Source organism: Arvicola amphibius, chromosome 9 (genome assembly GCF_903992535.2).
Source record: "Arvicola amphibius chromosome 9, mArvAmp1.2, whole genome shotgun sequence".
Taxonomy (NCBI): domain Eukaryota; kingdom Metazoa; phylum Chordata; class Mammalia; order Rodentia; family Cricetidae; genus Arvicola; species Arvicola amphibius.
In genome coordinates, this window is record NC_052055.2 from 117,976,757 (window position 1) to 117,996,216 (window position 19,460).

General features: G+C 50.9%; 1 protein-coding gene across 1 annotated transcript in view; it reads right to left on the reverse strand.

The window, feature by feature from the left end:
• Positions 1-3,582: 3,582 nt before the first annotated feature.
• Rrp1 (ribosomal RNA processing 1) overlaps positions 3,583-19,460 on the reverse strand; it is a 28,655-nt gene continuing 12,777 nt past the window's right edge. The window contains exons 2-14 of the mRNA XM_038342004.1: positions 18,626-18,845; positions 17,785-17,867; positions 13,784-13,841; positions 11,809-11,894; positions 10,255-10,316; positions 8,474-8,603; positions 8,324-8,388; positions 7,998-8,179; positions 6,578-6,657; positions 5,574-5,671; positions 5,327-5,346; positions 4,553-4,666; positions 3,583-4,154 (exon numbers count right to left, since the gene is read on the reverse strand). Coding sequence (XP_038197932.1) covers positions 3,973-4,154; positions 4,553-4,666; positions 5,327-5,346; positions 5,574-5,671; positions 6,578-6,657; positions 7,998-8,179; positions 8,324-8,388; positions 8,474-8,603; positions 10,255-10,316; positions 11,809-11,894; positions 13,784-13,841; positions 17,785-17,867; positions 18,626-18,758 — 1,293 coding nt within the window. The 5' untranslated portion in view covers positions 18,759-18,845 and the 3' untranslated portion in view covers positions 3,583-3,972. The remainder of the gene's footprint in view (positions 4,155-4,552; positions 4,667-5,326; positions 5,347-5,573; positions 5,672-6,577; positions 6,658-7,997; positions 8,180-8,323; positions 8,389-8,473; positions 8,604-10,254; positions 10,317-11,808; positions 11,895-13,783; positions 13,842-17,784; positions 17,868-18,625; positions 18,846-19,460) is intronic.

The window sequence follows — 19,460 nt, forward strand, 5'->3', positions numbered from 1 at the left end:
TGGATCAGCAGACAGAGGGATAAAGCCATGTGGACGGGGGACAGTGGGAGGGCAGATGGTGGGTGGGTGATGTGAGACACACTAGAAGTTAGGGAAGGCAGGGAGACAGATGGTTGGCTACAAAGACGCACAGGTAATTGATAGATGGGTGTAGATGTCAGAGCAGATATATGTACAAGCTCCTGGGCACAGGCCGCAGAGCTGTCTGTAGCGTGACCTTCCCGGGGTCATGTCTGATGACCATCTGAAGGAAATGAGATGCAAAGGGAAGAAACTGAGGGATCTCCAACCCAGAATCTTCTGGAAGCTACTTCAGGAAGATGAGAAATGGTGGTGGTCCCCTCCAGCAGGGTCCTGTGATCTCCCAAAGGGCAAGACACAGCTCATTGTATCCTGCCACTTAACCGAACAAGAGAGTAAGTGCACCTCAGCCCGTGACCCACAGCCTGCGCCTGCCATACAAAGCTCCCCCAGGTCTGCTCCAGGGAAAGAAGCACGACCGGGAGACTTCTCTGGAGGTGATGAAAGGGTTCTAAAATACGCTGTGGGCCTGCACCTGTGACACAGCCCTGACCCGGACTCTTCTGACAGGCGAACAGAACACGAGGCGGGATAAGAAGCCCGCTTCAGTTTTAAAGATGGAGGAGCCCAGCAGCCCTCATCCATGCCAGCATGGCGCATTGCTCCCACTGGCTGCAGCCTTCCAGACAACCTCAATGGTGCCCTTCTGGTGTGCACACCAAGGGGCAGGGTTCCTGGCACCTACCTGTGCTGGCTTCTAGGGACAAGGGGTTACTACTGAGTTTCCCCATGACTGTAGACATGTGACTTATTCTTTCATCTTTGTAGACGATGGAAGCCATAGGTAAGGTTGTTATGAGAAAACATGACCAAAAATAGGGAGGGAAGGGTGTACTTGGCTCACACTTCCACATCACAGTCCACCATCAAAGGAAGCCAAGCTTGGACTTAAGGCAGGAATTGATGCAGAAACCATGGAGGAGCGATGTCCAAGGATGTCACCACTCACAATGTGATGGCCCTCCCACATCAATCATTAAGAAATCGTCCCAGACTTGCCTACAGGCCAATCTGATGGAGGCGTTTTTCTCAGTTAAGATTCCCTCTTCCCAGATAACTCCTGGCTTCCCTCTCCTGGGGGCACTGCTGACACAGGAAGTGTCAGGACAGAAGGAAAAGAAAGCTACCCAGGGGGAGGCCCCTGGACTCAGTGCCCCACATTCTCTCACGGACCCTTAAGGGCCACAAGAGGACTACACTGCGTGGGCAAAGTCTCCACAGACCAGGCTGGCCAGGAGTCGTCGTGTAAGATGGCCCTGTGTGGTGCCCATGTCTGTCATTTGGCATGAGAGTCAAGACAGGTGTGCTGGCCGCCAACCCATGATCCTCTGGCCTCTGCCTCTTCGCCATCTCCTGCTGGCACCTATGGTTGAGAGGCTTTCAACATTTAAAGAGATTTTGGAATTTTACAGACCTTTTGTGTGTGTGTGTGTGTGTGTGTGTGAGAGAGAGAGAGAGAGAGAGAGAGAGAGAGAGAGGCAGAGAGACAGAGAGACAGAGACAGAGAGACAGAGACAGAGAGACAGAGAGAGAGACAGAGTTTCATTGTTTCATTGTACTATAGCCCTGGCTGTCCTGGAATTTGCTTTATAGATCAGGCCAACCTTGAACACACTGAGATCCACCAGCCTCTGCCTCCCAAGTGCTGGGATTAGAGGCGTGCGCCACCACCGGCCAGCCAGTATGCTCTTAATAACGCAGGTAGTCCTCTCCTGTGTGTGTGGTGCGTGGTGTCCTTATCTTTTTGTCAATCTGAAGAGGGGTTTTAGTGTTGATGGTGCCTAGTGTTTGTGGGGTCCTGGAACCCACCCCATCAGTACCAAGGAACTCCCTCTCTCCTCTAAGTGTTCATCTGTATATGGGCTTGGGGAGGGGTCTGTTTTCTGGCTGAAGTCACACAAGGCTGAGCCAAATCTACTGCTACATCACCCTGAGACTAACTGGCCTGGCCAGAAAGGACATGATAGAACAGGTGAGCCTCCACACGAGCTGCCACCCTCAACAGGGCACAGCAGGTTCCCGACACTGAACAGAGGGTACTGCTGGGTCACCTAGTCCACTTCCACATCGCAGGACTGACAGCCTTCCTTGAAGTTGCACCAGGGCACAGAACTGCACACACAGGGTCACACAGGGTCTCACAGGGTCACACAGGGCACAGGGCCTGTCATTTCTAAGTTGCTACAGAAGCCTGGCGGTTCTTCAAACAACTGCCCTGGCAACCCCACTCCTGGGGGTCTCCCCCAGAGCAGTGAAGACACGTGTGTACAATGAACTGTGCACATCGGAGCAGCATGACTCCCTCACAGCCCAGTGCAGACACCCCAAGTGTCCATGTTCTACACCAGGAAACTTGAGCACATGCTACAGGCATGAGCCCTAAGAACACCCAAGTGAAAGCTGCCAGATGCAAAGACATGTACTGCAGTCCCTGGTACACACGTGCAGAGAGGGAGCTGGCAGACATGACACAGATCCAAGCGAGGCTGCCAGCACAGGGAGGGCTGCTAGCCAAGGCACACCACGCATAACTGATGTGCTAACTGGGGCAGTCGCCCACTTCTGAGCGTACCCTAATAACTCATGAATGAGTCAGAGTGGGTGCATGGTGCGGACTGTGACTGCTCTCAAAGCCGTTCACACAGGGAACTGAAGACGACCACTTTTGCAGCCGCTGCCATCCTCAGGTGTGCGTGACACTGCCTGACCTCCATCAATAAAGAGCCACAGTCAACAGCAGGGGACTCGGTGACTCATGTCTGGAGTTAGGCATCAGAGGGAAAGCGCAGGCAGAGGGTTTCACTGGTGGTGCCGGCTGCAGGCCTTCCCCGGGGCCTCACTCAATAGCAGGGACTCTACTACTGAGCACTGACTTTGGCACCAAAGAGACCACACTTCAGAGTGTCACCATTCCCAGGGAATGCGCTAAGCATGGCAGCTCCTCCCTTAGAAGTAAGTCAGTCACACTGCCTAATGCCAACTCCAGTGTAATCTGGAAGGTGCTGAAGTCACCACAAGCTCTGGGAGCAGACAGGTGGCTTTAGTACTGTCCTTCCCAGGACTCCTCACCTGGACCCTGGGACCCTGGCTGCCCCAGTGGTGGACCCCTAGGGAAGGACAAGCCCATAGCAGCAGGCCTGAGTCTTCTCTTCTCTGAGGAATGAGAACCCAGGTGAGTTGTGCCCAGGCCCCCTGCTGGGGTCTCGATACATGCTGTGGCCACAGCCACACTACGACGTCCCAGAGAGGGGTGATGGCAGCAAGCAGGCCTCTCTGCCATGGCCCTGTCACTTCAGTCACAGGAACCTCCTGAAAACGCTCAACAGTGCCAAGTTCATGAGGCGGGAGCACAGAGCCCCAACCCACAGCTGCCTGGACGGCTCTTCTCAAGGGTTCTCAGATACATGTAAATACCAAAGTAGATAAAAACATACACACCACCCAGGAAGTGGCACCTACCACCCCACACAGATGCCCACACAAAGAGCAGATGCAACCATGTGCTTTGAGACTCATAGTTTATTTGTGGGCAGCCCAGGGCAGAGGTGACAGTACACACACAGGTAGAGTTATTTGGTTTCATTTTTCTTATTTTGAGGGAGAGAGGCCTCTGGGACCCAGGCTGGACTCAAACTCTAGACCCCCTGGCCTCTGGCTAGGATTAGGTGTGCACACAGTACAGGGGAAACTGAATCTTAGGAGTGAGTTTCTGGTATGTAGGCAATGGCTCTGAGGCACATTCCTGAAGGCCAGCACTAGAGGAAGAATCTTCCTCATCCTGCTCATTTCCCTCCCCTACAGTAAGCTCAGAGTCTCTACAGGAGCATGCCCAGGTATCCTGTCCCAACAACCAGGTGCCAACAAGGAGGATGGCCGTCTTAGGCCATGACCTCACTTCTCACTCTGCAAGGGCTGTTTCCTCTTCCTCGCTGGCTGCTGGGCACCAGCCCCCTTTGCACCAGCCTTCTTCCTCTTCCTAGGAGGCTCTCTTTGGCCAGTCTTCTCATCCTTGCTCCTGCTCCTCTTCATCCCTGGGCTCAGGTCTGTACCTGAGGCTTCCGTCTCGCTTCCTCCTGCAGACACAGTGAGGCTTGTGAACAAGCTGCTGGGACAACACGGTGTGTTTCATTCACCCGACTCCTGTACCACAGAGCCACAGCCAGCACATACACACCCGGAAGGGGGGGACAGACACCAACAGTGACATGGGTGGTGAAGGTGAGGACCAGTGAAGGATACAGGACAGGTGAGGCTCAGATCAAACGCTGCAGGAAGGCCAGGGAGAGGTAGCCCAGGCAGAGCCCAGGCACCACAGTTTGAGGGCAGTCCCCACAGACTGCAGGGCTTCTGGTTAAAAAGGGGAAGAGTGCCAGGGTCTCCAGGCCAGGTGCACTGCAGGCACCTGTGCATGATGGGAAAGGGAGACAGGGGGTGAAGCATTCCATATGTTAACCGCCGCCCAGTGTCCTACCTTTCTCGTTCTGGGGCTGCAGCGTGGACAAACGGTTCTTCTTCTTCCGCTCCCGCCTCCCTTCCAGCAGTTTATTGTAGGCTTTCTCAGGGACATCATCATCTGGGAAAGTGCCTGAGAACCAGGGTGACAGTGGGGGCACTGAGGGCATGGATCACCTCCCCTCTGCAAGGTCTGCTCTCACACTAGACTCAGTGTGTTCAGCGATGACCAAGCTGGGGAGATCCACATTACAGGTCCACACGGACCCAGCTGGGAACCAGGAAGATCCAGAAAGGCAATCTGTGCCACATGTACAGTGCCAAGGTCTATTCCTCAAACAGGCTCATGCTGTGTAGTGGTGACTGACGTTCTGTACTGCAGGGGGTTCCTGGACACTGGTAAAAACCTATCCATCACACAATACACACACTCTCCAGTGTGAACTTCATCTAGAAACACTGGACACGAGCTCAGGCCTGCATGAAGCATCAAGGCACATTCTGGTGAATGAAGAGAGGCTAGTTTCACCAGCAAGACAGAAGAGGACAGTTAAAGGTTGCAAGGCCTCAGAGGCCAGGAATGGCAATGAAGTCTGAGCAGCACTCAGCAAGCACCAAGGATGACTGAGTGCTGGGGAGCCTCTGAGACAATCCCTTCTCCCCAGACACAGACCTCTGGAGACCTCTCACACCTAAGGGATCAAGTGGAACCACTCCATCCCACAAGTGTTAGCCCTTCCTAAGTCGTGGCAGGGGGGCGGGGGGCGCACCCCAATGCCCACCAGATCCTCACCTCCAGCCAGGATCCGCAACCTGAAAGAGAAGACCGACAATGTCACCGCTCAGCTACGGCTCTGCCAGACCACATCAGTACTGCCTGCAGTCCTTATGGGGCCATCTCATCGAGACACCCTCCTAAGTAAGCTCTGTCTTCCCACCCGGTTCAGGCCACTTCACAGGACAACACACAGCAAAGGCAGTGGGGGTGAGGCCGGGTGGTAAGGACAACAGCAGGGGCGAGACCAGGCCTCTTGACTCACTTTTGGATCACTCTGTAGAGGCGCTTCCTGTTCTGAGACGGGGTGCTCTGTCTACTGGCAAGCTCAAACAGTCTGTTAGCAATGGCCTCGTAGTCAAACTGTCTCAAAAGACGCAAGAAAAACAATGGTCAGTCAGTGTCCACATACCTCGCCTCCCTGGGCTGAGAAGATACTCAGTCAAAGCAGACATTATCTGCTCAACACAAGAACAGACCCAACATACCTCGCCTCCCTGGGCTGAGAAGATACTCAGTCAAAGCAGACATTATCTGCTCAACACAAGAACAGACCCAACACACTCAGAGCTCTTCCAGCAAGGCCTGAAGACAAACTACACCACCCTGCTCCAGGGCTGCACAGTCAAAAGCAGCCTCAGATTCAGAAGGCAGCCTGCTCTTCGCTTTATTTCATCGTCTTTCTGAGACAGGGTCTTACTAAGTGGCTGGCCTGGAGCCCATCTCTGGAGTGCAGGGACCAAGTCCTCTCTAATCTCCCTACTCGCCACAGCAGACAAGAGTCTTACTATGTGGCTGGTCTGGAGCCCACCTCTGGAGTGCAGGGATTAAGATACAGCAGACAGGCAAAAAAAGAAAGTAAGTGGAAATAGCCCAACACATTTTATTTAACCCAAACTACTCCAAACTTACTCACGTGATGGGTTGTCAGTATTAAAGCCTTACTGACATCTGACCTTTCCAATCCCCCTGACCCCACTTCCTGAGCTGACTCAGAGCTATAACCCAAATGCAAACCACTAAGCCTGTTATCATCGCCCTGTTCAAAGCCAGCACCCCAGTGACAGGGTCAGACCTGGAGTGCAGCCCACCCGCTCAAAGCAAAAGGAATGATGTGGGATGCACAAGGCCGGCTCAGTCCTTGCGTCAACCTCTCAGCACCTACCAAGAGCTGCCCAGTTGCCCACCACCCACCCTTCCCCCAAAGCCACCCTCCGTGAAGCCTACCCGTCCACCCTCTGGGCAGTGAGGCCAGACATGGCTGCCTACCTGGAGGACAGGGCCAGCGTTTTCCTCGTCATCCAACACCTGCTCCTTGTCTGCCTCAGGGCCAGCCCTATGTGCAGAGTCTAAAAACAAAATGGAGACTAAACTCAAGGTACTGTGCCTGGTGTAGGGTGCCCCAATACCAGCACCAAGGCACAGAGGACCCTCTTGGTCATGCCTTGGAACAGGCTGGAGAGAGCACAAGCAGCTGGTCTCCAGGGAGTGCGGAGATGAGGAAAGGCGTGCTCAGCAGGCACCTTGGGCGGAAAGGCAGATTCAGGTGTCCCAGCAGTAGGGCGGACCAGGGACACTGGAGCCAAGCTTAGCTCAGCTCATGACACAGAGAACTTTGACAGCACTGCCTTCGGTAGGAAACAAAGTTAAGACAGGGCCTGCTGGCCTGGCACTCTTTTAGCCCAGGGCCTTCAATTTGGGCAATTCTCCTGCCTCAGCCTCTCAAGTGCTGAGATTATATGTACACACTCCCACACACCACTCAGCATCACCTTTAGGTGAGGGACTTCTGGACAATGGTGCTGGGGGACACTTTGGCAAGGACAACAGTTGCAGGATGGTCTGCTGTACAGAGTGGCTTCTGAGCCACAAGCAGGCACCAATGGGACTCGCCAGGAAACTTAGGATGACCAGGCTACCGAGAAAGACAGGGAAAACACACGCAGGATGGCCAGGCACTGACACTAAAGCTGAAAGAGGACACCAGCGACGCAGAGAACCCCTTCCCTGAGAGTCCATGACCACAGCATCAAGACAACGGAAGCCAGGCCAGATCCACTGCTAACAGAAGCCTGGCCCAGACCCAAAGCCCTTCAGGGGCCATTCACAAGCAGAATGTGCAATGCACTCACTTGTCCCTTGCTGAGACATAGTCAAGACACAGACTGCCAGGAGGACAGGGACAGCAGAGAATCTCATGAGGCCTGGGCATGACTCAATGCTAGGACAGCTGCCTCGTGCATAAGGCCCCGAGTTCCAGCCCTGCTACCACCAAAAACAGAAACAAAACCAGGACAGATGCTGCCTGGTGAACAGGGAGGTCAGGGTGCCACACAGGACCCAGGGAACATTATAGCCTAGAGAGAAGCACTCCAGGAACTGAGCTGGTAGCTGGGAGTCAAGTGCTAAAATAGGCTTAAGAAAGCAAACATGGCTAGGCGGTGGTGGCGCACGCCTTTAATCCCAGCACTCAGGAGGCAGAGGAACTTGTGAGTTCAAGGCTAGCCTTGTCTACAAAAGCTTGGTCTACAAAAGCTAGTTCCAGAACAGCTAGGACTGTTACACAGAGAAATCCTGTCTTGGAGGAAAAGAGGGGGTGGGGTAGGGAGAGGGGTATGGCATCCTACTACAATGAACTCTGGAGAGGACAGTCAGGAGACAGAACAATCCAGCAGGCTGAGCTCCTCACCTGCACTGGGTGGTGTGTCTTGCAGGTCTTGCTCATCCTCGGAGGACTCCTCACCACCATCTGACTCTTCGTCCTCCCCACTCTGTGTGTCCAGTTCATTCATCAGGTCTTCAATGGCCAAGGGAGCCTGTTCCACAATCGCCTCGAGGATGCACCGAGTGATCTTATGCAGAACTAGGGAGCTGAGATGAGGAGACACCAGAGAGCCCATTGGGTCGGGTTCTCAGACACCAGGCCAACTCTCACAGCAAGGAGAGTTGAAGGCCACTGGGGCTTGAGAGGGAAAGAGTGAGAAAGGCTAGACCCCAGGAGCGCCCACCACTCACTCCTTTGTGTGGGCTGCTATCTGGCAGAAGGGGTCAATGAACTGCAGATTCTGGTCTGCGGTGAGCTATGGAAAAACCGAGAGAAGGAAGTTGTATTCTGTGCTAGGCACATGCACCACACCCCACAGACCTCACCAGAGCCCACTCTACCTCTGCAGCGCCCACTGTGGTCAGCTCCTCCAGGAAGATCTCAAGGAAGTGGCTCTTCACCCCATTGGGGGCCTGGCGATCAGGGTTCAGTACCTCGGTGGTGAGCAACTCCAGCAGCTGCTCGATCTGTCTGAGGAGAGAGGAAAAACAGTGATAGCCATGCGGTCGGCCACAGGTCAGCGGTGTCCCTGCTCCCTCCACACAGGTTCTGGAGGAGCCGCCATCCACAGGCACAACTGACCTCTCACACACACAGACAAAGACCAGCAGGTCTGGGTGCGAGCAGCACAGAGGAACTGCTGCCTAAGTCTGTGTGGCCACAGCTAACACCAGAACACAGGACAGGAGTCCCTCTTAGCCGTACCACATGGGAACATACACAGGCCTTTCTTATCTTCAAGACACAAGTGGGAATCCGGCCACTCAGATGCTCTGTGGGCTGCCCCTCTCTACTTGGGAAAATGTGCCAGGTCAGAAAAGACCAGAGGCCAAGAGAAAGGCGTGCCAACAAGGGCGGGAGGCCACAGGCCATCCACTGGCTTCGCAGGCCCGCCATTTGGCCAGTTGGTTGGCAACATGAGGAATTTGTGCATTTGGCACACAGGTTAGACCAGTGGTTCTCAACATGTGGGTCATGACCCCCTCGGCAAGGGTCACCTAAGACCATTAGAAAGCACAGAGATTTACATTATGAATCATAACAGTAGCAGAATTACAGTTATGAAGTAGCAATGAAAATAATCTTATGGTCAGGGGTCACCACAGTATGAAGAACTGCATTAAAGGGCCGCAGCACTGGGAAAGGTGTGGACCACTGGGTTAGATGGTCTCAGAGCCCTGGACTAATACCAGATACCAAGCAGCCTGGGTGCACACAAAGCTCCTGGGCTGCTGACAGTGCAGACCCCCTGACAGCCTAGAACTGTGGCCCACGCTGTCTAAGGGCTGCCTGGATGGCTCCACTGAACGGTCACTGACCACAGAAAGGAAAAGCAATACTTTATCAGGCTCAGGGGCAGAAGAACCCAATGGCAAGATGAGGCACAAAACCCAACGAGAGACCAGAGACAGGCAAGCTCCAGATGACATTACCACATGTGAGAAACACCAGAAACACCTAAGCCAGACTGTGCTACACTGAACACACAGCATGGGCTCCACAAAGGCCAGGGAGGGACAAGGGCCCTTCAGGGTGCTCCCAAAAAAGCACTGTTACCATGATGGAGTCTAACAGTAAATCAGAGAACATTAACTAAAACAAAATGCCATAATGAATTCTGTGTAAGTCACTGTAACCCCAACTGAGCCCTGGAATGACTAAGAGCCACAGGTCCTAAAGTACTCAATAGGGGTTAAAAAGTAACTGCTTAGGTGCCGGGTGGTGGCGCACGCCTTTAATCCTAGCACTCGGGAGGCAGAGACAGGCGGATTTCTGTGAGTTCAAAGCTAGCCTGGTCTACAGAGTGAGTTCCAGGACAGACTCCAAAGCCTGTCTTGGGGTGAAGGGGGGGGAGGCTTTAGCTGTACACCTGTTATGACCAGCACACATAATTTGCCCAACTATAGACATGGCTGGGATGGCACAGTTCAGAGAAGAAAGCATCATCTGAACCATTTTACTTTACAAAAGTAGCTTAATTTTAGCACCACTGTGGCACCAAGAAACACAAAGGTCAACAAAGAATCACAAGAGAAACTCAGAAATCCTGAGATGAGCCAGAGGCTACAGGTCCCCTCGCCAACCCGCCTGTGAGACCTGACTCTCAGTGTGGAGGACCTACCTTTCTTCCCATCCACGGGTTTTCACGGTCGTCAGTGACTCACGCAGGACCAGCCTCATGAGCTTGGACACAAAAGAGATTCATGTTACTGAGAGGACAGTTAACAGGTCACCCAGCTTGCCCATGTCCCAGAAGCTCCTGTCCCAGGATGCATGCCAGGGTGGAGTGCCATGCACAGAGTGGATAAGGGGACATGACACTATGGCCTCTGGACCCTGGGCCTGGAGAGCAAAGCTCTGCACTTGGCTTCATGAGCACCAGGAAGCCAGGCTGACCTGAGTGAGAGGGAAACACAATCTAGAGCCAACCAGAATGGTCAGGGCACACAATGGGCTCTTCCTACGCCAGGAGTCACCACAAAGCCAAGTCTGAAGCTGGGCCTAAATCCCCACAAGCTCTCCCAAGCCCTTCTTTCCCCAGCAGAGAGCAAGACACAGGCACACCCTGCTCTGAACCACTGCAGCATTAACCGAGGCTCAGTGCCTTCCCATGGTGCTCCACCATCCCTTGACAAGGCTCAATGTTTTCTGCAGTTTTCCTGCCTTTAGATCTTATCATATGTTCACTCTGGATCCAAGCCACAGTAAAGACAACAGACGACACACTCAGAACACACCAGAGATCTGAGGTCACATCTGGGGACACTGCAGGCCTGACACTTATGCCTACCTACACTAACACTGAGAAAGTAAGCCATGCTGCAAGACTTGGTGACACATGGCACAAAGATGAAATGGACCTTGGGGGCTGGAAAGATGGCTCCGTGATTAAGAGCACTTGTTGCTTTTGCAAAGGACCCTGATTCAACTCCCATCACCTATAGGGTGGCACACAACCATCCATGGTTTCAAAGGATCTGATGCCTTCTTTGATCTCTTAGGGCACCAGGCATGCATGTGGTGCACATACATATACAAAAAACTCACACACACACACACACACACACACACACACACACACTGCACTTAAAAAATCTTTAAATGGGCCTTGGAAAGCAACAGCATTTACCACACCAGAGACCCAGCAATAGCAGCCTAGCAGATTACATCTTAGTATAGCCACTCCACAAAGGACCTTTTCCCACAGACCCACTCCCTGCTACAGGAGGTGCTAGACCCCTACATGTAGCCACGGTCCCACAGCCCACACAGCCATCTTCAATCTGTTTCTATGGGCAGGCTCCAGCACTACAGGGAAGGACAAGTCTGTGGATCCACCAGGGCATGGGAAGCACGGCACAAGGCCGAGAGGAGTACAACACAGGAGGGGAAACCAAAAAACAAAAAAACCAGGAGCCAAGCCCTCAGCTAGAAATGGATCTTCACAGCAAGAGGACTCAGTCCCCTTCCTGACCATGTCCTGGGTCCAGGGTTTACTGGAAATCACTGGCTGGCTCCTTTAGGAAAGCTGAGGCAAGGTTCCTTCTCTGAACTCCTACTGACCCTCAAGATGGGGACATTTCAAGCAATAGCAGCACTGCAGCTGTGCATTCCAAACCAGCCCTCGCTGACGCCCTCACCGCAGGGCTCGTGGGTCACCCGCTTTGTGTCTCACCAAGTAGAACTTGTCCAGGCGCAGTCGGTCGATGCCCACCCACTCTCGAATCATGGTCTGCCAGAACGCCCGCATGAACAGGTGCTCTAGAGGGAGAGAGCACACACGTATCACCAGAGCCATGAGGAAGCAGGCAGCCCTGGAACTCCCTGCCTGTGTATTCTCTCACAGGCTCAGAAGCAGGAGTTTCCAGGCTCCACAGAGAAAACACACAACACGGTTCAAATCAAGCTGTCACACTGCGATCTGAACAAATGCACAAGGAAGCAAGGGACTGGTAGAGTGACTACTGCAAACATCCTCCCCAGGCCTCGATGTCCCTGCCTAGGCTTGGACTCAGGCCCTCCTGACACCCACACTAGACCTTCAGCTAGATGTCACCGAAGCAGAACTATAGGGAGAGGCCTGGCACTGACCCAACTATATCCTTCAGTCCTACAGATAACAGATGGGTCAGATACAGGACGCAGAGTCTAAACTGTACCCCAAGTCTAAACCCTTGGTACTGTAAAACACAACCAGAGTAAGCAGGGGGACTGTGCTAGGGCACTAAAGCAGGTCCTGAGGTGGGCTCTACCTAATCTCATCCAACCAGAGGAAGGTGCCGTCTGCTGGACAAGGAGTAACCAGCCTGGGAACTCTTGGTGCTAGAGCACAAGGAAGGCAACTCAGTCCTGGTGGTCTGGTGACTAGATCACCAACAGTCACCAAGTGGCCAGCTTTGCGCTCAGCAAAGCAACTCTCCTGCCAGTTCTTTTTTTTTTTTTAAATATTTATTTATTATGTATACAATATTCTGTCTGCGTGTATGCCTGTGGGTCACAAGACCTTATTACAGATGGTTGTGAGCCACCATGTGGTTGCTGGGAATTGAACTCAGGACCTTTGGAAGAGCAGGCAATGCTCTTAACCACTGAGCCATCTCTCTAGCCCACTCTCTTGCCAGTTCTTAGAGAGAATAGGGAGCTCAGATCCACTCTAGCTTTTCCATGCAATTAAAGAGATAACCATGCGTACATCCATGACGGAGGATCCCAAGTTCAAGGTCTGCCTGAATTCCACAGTAAGAACCTGTCTCCAAAAAAGAGGATGGGAGGAGGGATCTCCCAGCTCAGAAAATGTGCATATAGTCCCTCAATTTGCCAACTTCAGTCTAATACAACTAAATACAACTAAGGCCCAGGTCGCTGAGGACATGAACACAAGCCTCCAGCTTCTCTGTCAGGATGGACCTCAGAGCAGCACAGAGGCCTGAGCCAGCCTATGGGATATGGATGAAAACCAGAAGAGTCAGGAAATACACTAACACTGTGGTTCTCAACCTATGGGTCATGACCCCTTGGGGGTTGAATGACCCTTTCACACGGGTAGTCTAAGACCATCAGAAAACACAGATATTTATATTACGACTCATAACAGTAGCAAAATTACAGTTATGAAGCAGCAATAAAAATAATTTTATGGCTGGGGGTCAGCATAGCATGAGGAACTGTATTAAAGGGTCACAACATTAGGAAGGGTGAGAACCACTGGCTCAGCAGTTAAGAGCACTGGCTGCTTTTCTAGAGGACCCATGTTCAATTCCCAGCACCCACATGGCAACTCACAACTGTCTGTAACTCCAAGATCTAACACCTTCACACAGACATATGTGCAGGCAAAACACCAATACACATAACAGAATGAATGAATACAATGACTGTCGTAGCTATCAGGTGGAAACCACCTAAACATGATGGTATCATGACACTGAGCTTTTCTCTGTATGTTGTATGTATGTATGTTTCTCTGTATGTATGCCTTTCACTCCTGAGCCCTGTCTGTTTGGTGAGTACAGGCTGAGCACTGGGTGGCATTCCACACCACAAGCTTCCACACAGCCACCTCCCTGTAGCTTGAGGACTGAGAACACACTGCTACACAGTAGCGACTCTGGTGTTGACAGGAACAGGCCTGGCTTTAGGGCTGTACTCACGCGACTCTGTGGTCTGAAAAGCATGGACGAGCTGGGAAATGGTCCTTCCTAGTTCTTCCTGTGAGGGAAAATGAAGCGCAGTGTCAGCCCTGAAGCACTGTGCTCCGACAGCAAACACGACCGACGCTCCACACGAAGAACCAGCTTCCAGCTGGCTCCATCCAGGGGCCTCCAAGCTGCGAAAGGCCTACTCTGTGGAAGCCATCAGATTCTCCTGATAAACAGTGCTGGCCTCACTAAGACAGCAGCCCTGCACAAGAGGGTGACAGCCCCAGACAGCATGGCAAGATGGAAAGGAGCCTTGAGACACAGATGTCTTCCTAGCAGGAAATGGGGCCAAGTAGACATAACAATCATTCTCTATCTTTCTGTCTCTCAGTGTCAAGTATGACCCAGTATACTGGCTAAGATCCCAGCACATCCCCCTAAAGAGACGGTTGTTTTAGCAGGCACAAGAATATGGATCAGTGATGGAAGACTCTCATTGGTTAATAAAGAAACTGCCTTGGCTTTTTGATAGGGCAGGATTTAGATAGGTGGAGTAGACAGAACAGAATGCTGGGAAGGAGGGAAGTTAGTCAGATGCCTCAAGCAGTTGCCATGACTCTCCTCTCCAAGATGGATGCAGGCTAAATCTTCCCGGTAAGCCACCCCTCGTGGTGCTACAGAGATTACTAAAATTGGGTTAATCAAGATGTGAGAATTAGACAATAAGAGGCTGGAACTAATGGGCCAGGCAGTGTTTAAATGAATAGTTTGTGTGCTGTTATTTCGGGGCATAAGCTAGCCAGGCGTGCAGGAGCTGGGCAGGATGAAAAGCAGGCCTGCCCGCAGCTCCTCACTACAGAATGGCGCCCAGACGTGGATAACTGAATCCACAGAAAGCCTGAGAAAGCTTGGGAAAGAATAGAGTAAAGCAGGTTTTCTTGGTAGCAGCAATTTCTCGGGTTTGGCTCTGCTTGCTAGAGGTAAGCAAGTGCTCTCATCTAAGAGAGGCTTCCTGACTCAGCTTTAGCTGCAAAACCCTGCAGCTCTTTTAAGAGGTCCTGCCACGAAACACTTAAATGGTGTTGATGAAAAGCTGAACGTGTACTTTTTGGTTTTCAGCCGTAGCAGAAAAAAACTGCGCTGTTTTAAAATGCTGGCTTTCTGGGCCGTCCTGCCAGGGCAAACTCTGACTCTTTCAGGCAGGCAGTCAGACTGAGTGTGGTCTGTGAGCAGAATGCTGCAGCTTGCTTGCTGGCAGGGACCTTGAAACACTGTAGAGTTGTGGCAATGAACATGGCTCTGGCTGGTATCTCAGCCACAAGGCTGGAATCGCAGAAAGCTAAGGAATGGGCTGTATCCAGCTGCCAAAGCCACAGCTTTAGTCCTACTGATATTGCTTGGTAAATTATAGACTCATGTGATTAGAAAAAGAGAGAGATATACAGTAAAGATAGATTCAAAGATGAAGAAAACCTCTAAATGGTTTACTAAATGTTAAAAATATATGCAGGCTAAAGGTTAAAGTTCTTAAAAGTAAAAAAGAAAAAAAAAGGAAGTAGTTGGGTGTGGGAGTACACACTTTTAATCCCAACACTTGGGAGGTAGAGGTAGATTGACCTCTGTGACTTGAAGGTGTGGTAGCACACACCTTTAATCCCAATGCCTGGGAGGCAGAGACAGGAGGATCTCTGAGTTCAAGGACAGCCTGGTCTACAGAGTTATATACAGAGAACCTGTCTCAAAAAGTAAAAGTAAAAATAAAAGAAATAGAGGTTAAAACAAAGCTGCACAAAGATGGAAAATACAGAGCATCTTGATACTGTATGCTATTATGCTCTCTTTGAATTGTTTGAATGCTGAGGAAGAAGCAACAGCTGCTAAAAGATATTTGTTTACAAAAGCTGCTGAACTAATCCAAGATAGATATTTTGAAAATACCTTGACTTCAGAATTTGGATCTAAGGATATGATACTATGGAAAAGAGATTCTTCTTTTGCTTTTACAGAAAATGAGACTCTATGGATTGCTTCTATCCCAATATGGTATGATGGATCACACCCTCCTGAAAGGTTGCTGTGAACATCTTCAAAAAAATTACTTTGCTAAACTGCTGACTGAGATGACCCTGGCACACAGGTTATACCATGAAAGACCTAAATAACAGCGTCCCCATACAGCAGGAAGCAGTTTGGAGAGAAGTAACTATGTCCATATTCCCAAATATTGTTTATAAATGTTCTTTTACATTTAAATGGGGGTATGATATAGATATGAATAATTTGCAGTGATATGAATTTTGCTTTAGTGATTTAAATTTAAGGTCAATTTTGTTATATGTATATGTATTTCTGATACTGATTAAGGTATTGTGATTGTGTAGTTCATTTAAAAATGTAATGTATAATTAGGAAATATAGGTTAATGGATAATCATCAATAATAGTCAAGCTTGTAGTCATGTTAGATTTTCTAGATATACAGAAATATATTTCAGATAGGCATTCCTAATATCTTTCAAAGACTACAGAATAGGGCATTGAAATGTTTTAATAACTTAGAGCTTTTCATGACAATGAGACACGTCTGCTCCTGGAAGCACCAATCTACTTCAAGGGGAAGATGGGCATCGAAGAGGCTCCTTATGGAGTTTGACAGCCATTTGAGCAAGAAACTGCTCTTGCCTGGACTATTGCATAAACTGAACACAAAGAACCCTCAGAGAGAGAGGACTGCTGAATTTGCCTAAAGGTGAGATGATCTTTCAGGGTTCCTGATTCATGAAAGAGTCTGTGAGACATTCTGCAGAACACAGCAGATACTGACTGAACTGCCTTTGAAATTTCCTGCTAAAAAAAAAAAAAAAAAAAAAAAAAAAAAGAAAAGAAATTTCCTGCTTCATGGAAGTGTCTGCTGGATACTATGGGCCTGAATGCCGAAGATAGATGCCCCAACGGTACTGAGGAACTTTGGGTGACTGTCCAAGCAGCGAGATGTCTCTGTGATTTCTAGAGTTTTGTAAGTTGCTTATTTCTTGTTTACTTAGGAAGTATTATATCTTTCTGGAGTCTCTGATGGAGTTGAAGAATGGATAGTTATAGCTTTCCTTGGTTATGATAAAAGATAAAGTAGATATAAATATTGTAACTGTAATTCTTGGTAACTGTTTTGTTATATGAAATTTTACTATGTTAAAGTTAAAGCCTTTCTTTTTTGTTTAAACAGAAAAAGAGGAAATGATGGCGGACTCTCATTGGTTAATAAAGAAACTGCCTTAGCTTTTTCACAGGGCAGGATTTAGATAGGTGGAGTAGACAGAACAGAATGCTGGGAAGGAGGGAAGTTAGTCAGATGCCTCAAGCAGTCTCCATGACTCTCCTCTCCGAGATGGATGCAGGCAAGAATCTTCCCAGTAAGCCACCCCTCATGGTGCTACACAGATTACTAAAATTGGGTTAATCAAGATGTGAGAATTAGACAATAAGAGGCTGGAACTAATGGGCCAGGCAGTGTTTAAATGAATACAGTTTGTGTGCTGTTATTTCGGGGCATAAGCTAGCCAGGCGTGCAGGAGCTGGGCGGGACGGAAAGCAGGCCTGCCCGCAGCTCCTCACTACAGGTCAGGAAACTGTATGTAAGGCCCCTCCAACTGGTAAACAATTCAGGAGCTGAGGACCGCTGGTCTAAAAGGCCTGCAGGAGAAATGCCCTCCCAGGAGACCTGGATCCTGCCCTTATCTCCATTATATCAGTACTGGGTTTCCAACGTCAGCCCACCCTGGCCTACACTGTTTGCCACCACGTCACTAAGGTGCTCTGTCAGCCAACCACTCCCGTCCTTCCCAAGTGCCAGGACCTTCCAACACAGGCCCCAGTTCTGCCAGCCATACACAACAAGGGATATAGCCAAGTGACGCTACCCAAGCCTCTGGCCGTGTTAAAGGGAGGACAAACACATGTCCATCATCCTGCCATCCACTCCTGTCTAGTTTCCTCAGTACCTTACCAGGCACTCACCTGCTGGAGCAGCTTGTCCTGCATCCACAGGCAGTAAAACAGCCCTTTCCATATCTTCAGCATCTCCTCTGGAGTGAAGCATCCTGAATCACAAGAGCAGTCAATAGTCAGTGGGTTCAGAAGACCCTGGAACCTGCTTTTCCGAGCTGGAAGGAAGCATGACTGCCTAAGCTACTCCAGAATCTTATCATTGTGCAGGAACTGGGCAGCCAGCCCCTCCCCAAAACATTCTCCAACAGAGTTTGCAGAACCTGTGACTAGGGGGACAGGTATCAGTCCCACAGGGACAAAACTCAGAACGGCTGAACATTCCAGACAGGATGGTGGCCCACAGAGAACGCAGTGATAATTAAGCCAGTGTTAGACCAAGGAGTTGTAGCCTTTCTGTTACATCTCGGAGATTAAACAGTGGAAGTTACTAGCAAAGGACATAACCATCTTTCAGTGAGGCTCATCCAGAGTTGCGGTTCTCTGGCTGCAGCGTGGAAAACTACCCTGTGTCCTAAAGCCTAGGGCCGTGACCTCAGCCAAATCACTGTTCAAGTAATCTAGATTTTGCATCTGTGAAGGGATATCCAAAAGAAGCTGAGGCTGCTGGGAGGGGGTTGCCCTTCGAGGACCGTAAGCATAGAAACCACTAAGCAAAAGGCGTGTTCTGGGAAACCCAAGGCTACTCCGTTAAGTACACAGAACACTGGTAAGGGCCGCAGAGCACGAGCGAGCTACGGAGGAAGGAAAGGCGTGTAGCCCGACGCGGACGGCCTGGGCCAGGAGAAAGGCCTGCGAACCCGGCCCCGCGGGGCCCACGCGACGGAGGTTCCGAGCCTGCCCGCCCGCGTACCTGTAGGCCGCTGCGACCTGTTCACGATGTAATTCCGCAGCTTCCGCAACGCGCGGTCCCGCGTCACCTGCTCATTGCCGGCCAGGCGCTGCGCCAGCTGGATCTCCGGCGGGAGCGGCAGCCCAGGAACCATGATGAGGACTCTGAGACCACGCACTCGGCGCCTCCCCCACCGCCGAGCGATGCGTCACGTCTGCGCGACACCACGGCTAACGTCACACTGCGGCGACACAGAACAGCTAAACGTCAAAGGTCCCGGGCGATGCCGATGCACGCTGCTGCCCCTGAGTGGCCTTGAGGCGCAACTGCCGCCCTCAGTGAAGATGAAAACCTTGGCGTCTGGCAGGGGCAACTGATTCTTGGAAGGGTCAGAGCATTGTCTTGGGCTCCTCCTCCTCTTTACGGAAAAACACGCACAGCGCACAGCAGCGGTGCTGCATTACAAGGTCTTGATTTGGCACTACCTGTCCGTAACTGCAACGCCCATCCCTGGAGGGCTGCATGGAGCCGCCCCTCGCTGAGCATCCTCTCCCTACACCACTGAGAACTGTTGGCCTTACCCAGAGTCCAGATAAATCCAGGTTCCCAGGGAAATCCACCCCGCCAAGCCTGTTGGAGACCATCTGCTTTCCTTGACAGAGAGAAAAGCAAGAAAGCGATCATAACTCAGGTTTTGGGATAAGGTGCGGAATGCTATCCTTACGCTGACCAGGCGAATACATACATTAGAGAGGGCAGAGTGTGCAAAACTTGAGTGTGTCCTGGTTAGGGAGTTGTGATGACAGCCATTTGGGACACAATTACAAAAGCTTACATGTAGCCCAAAGTCTGATTA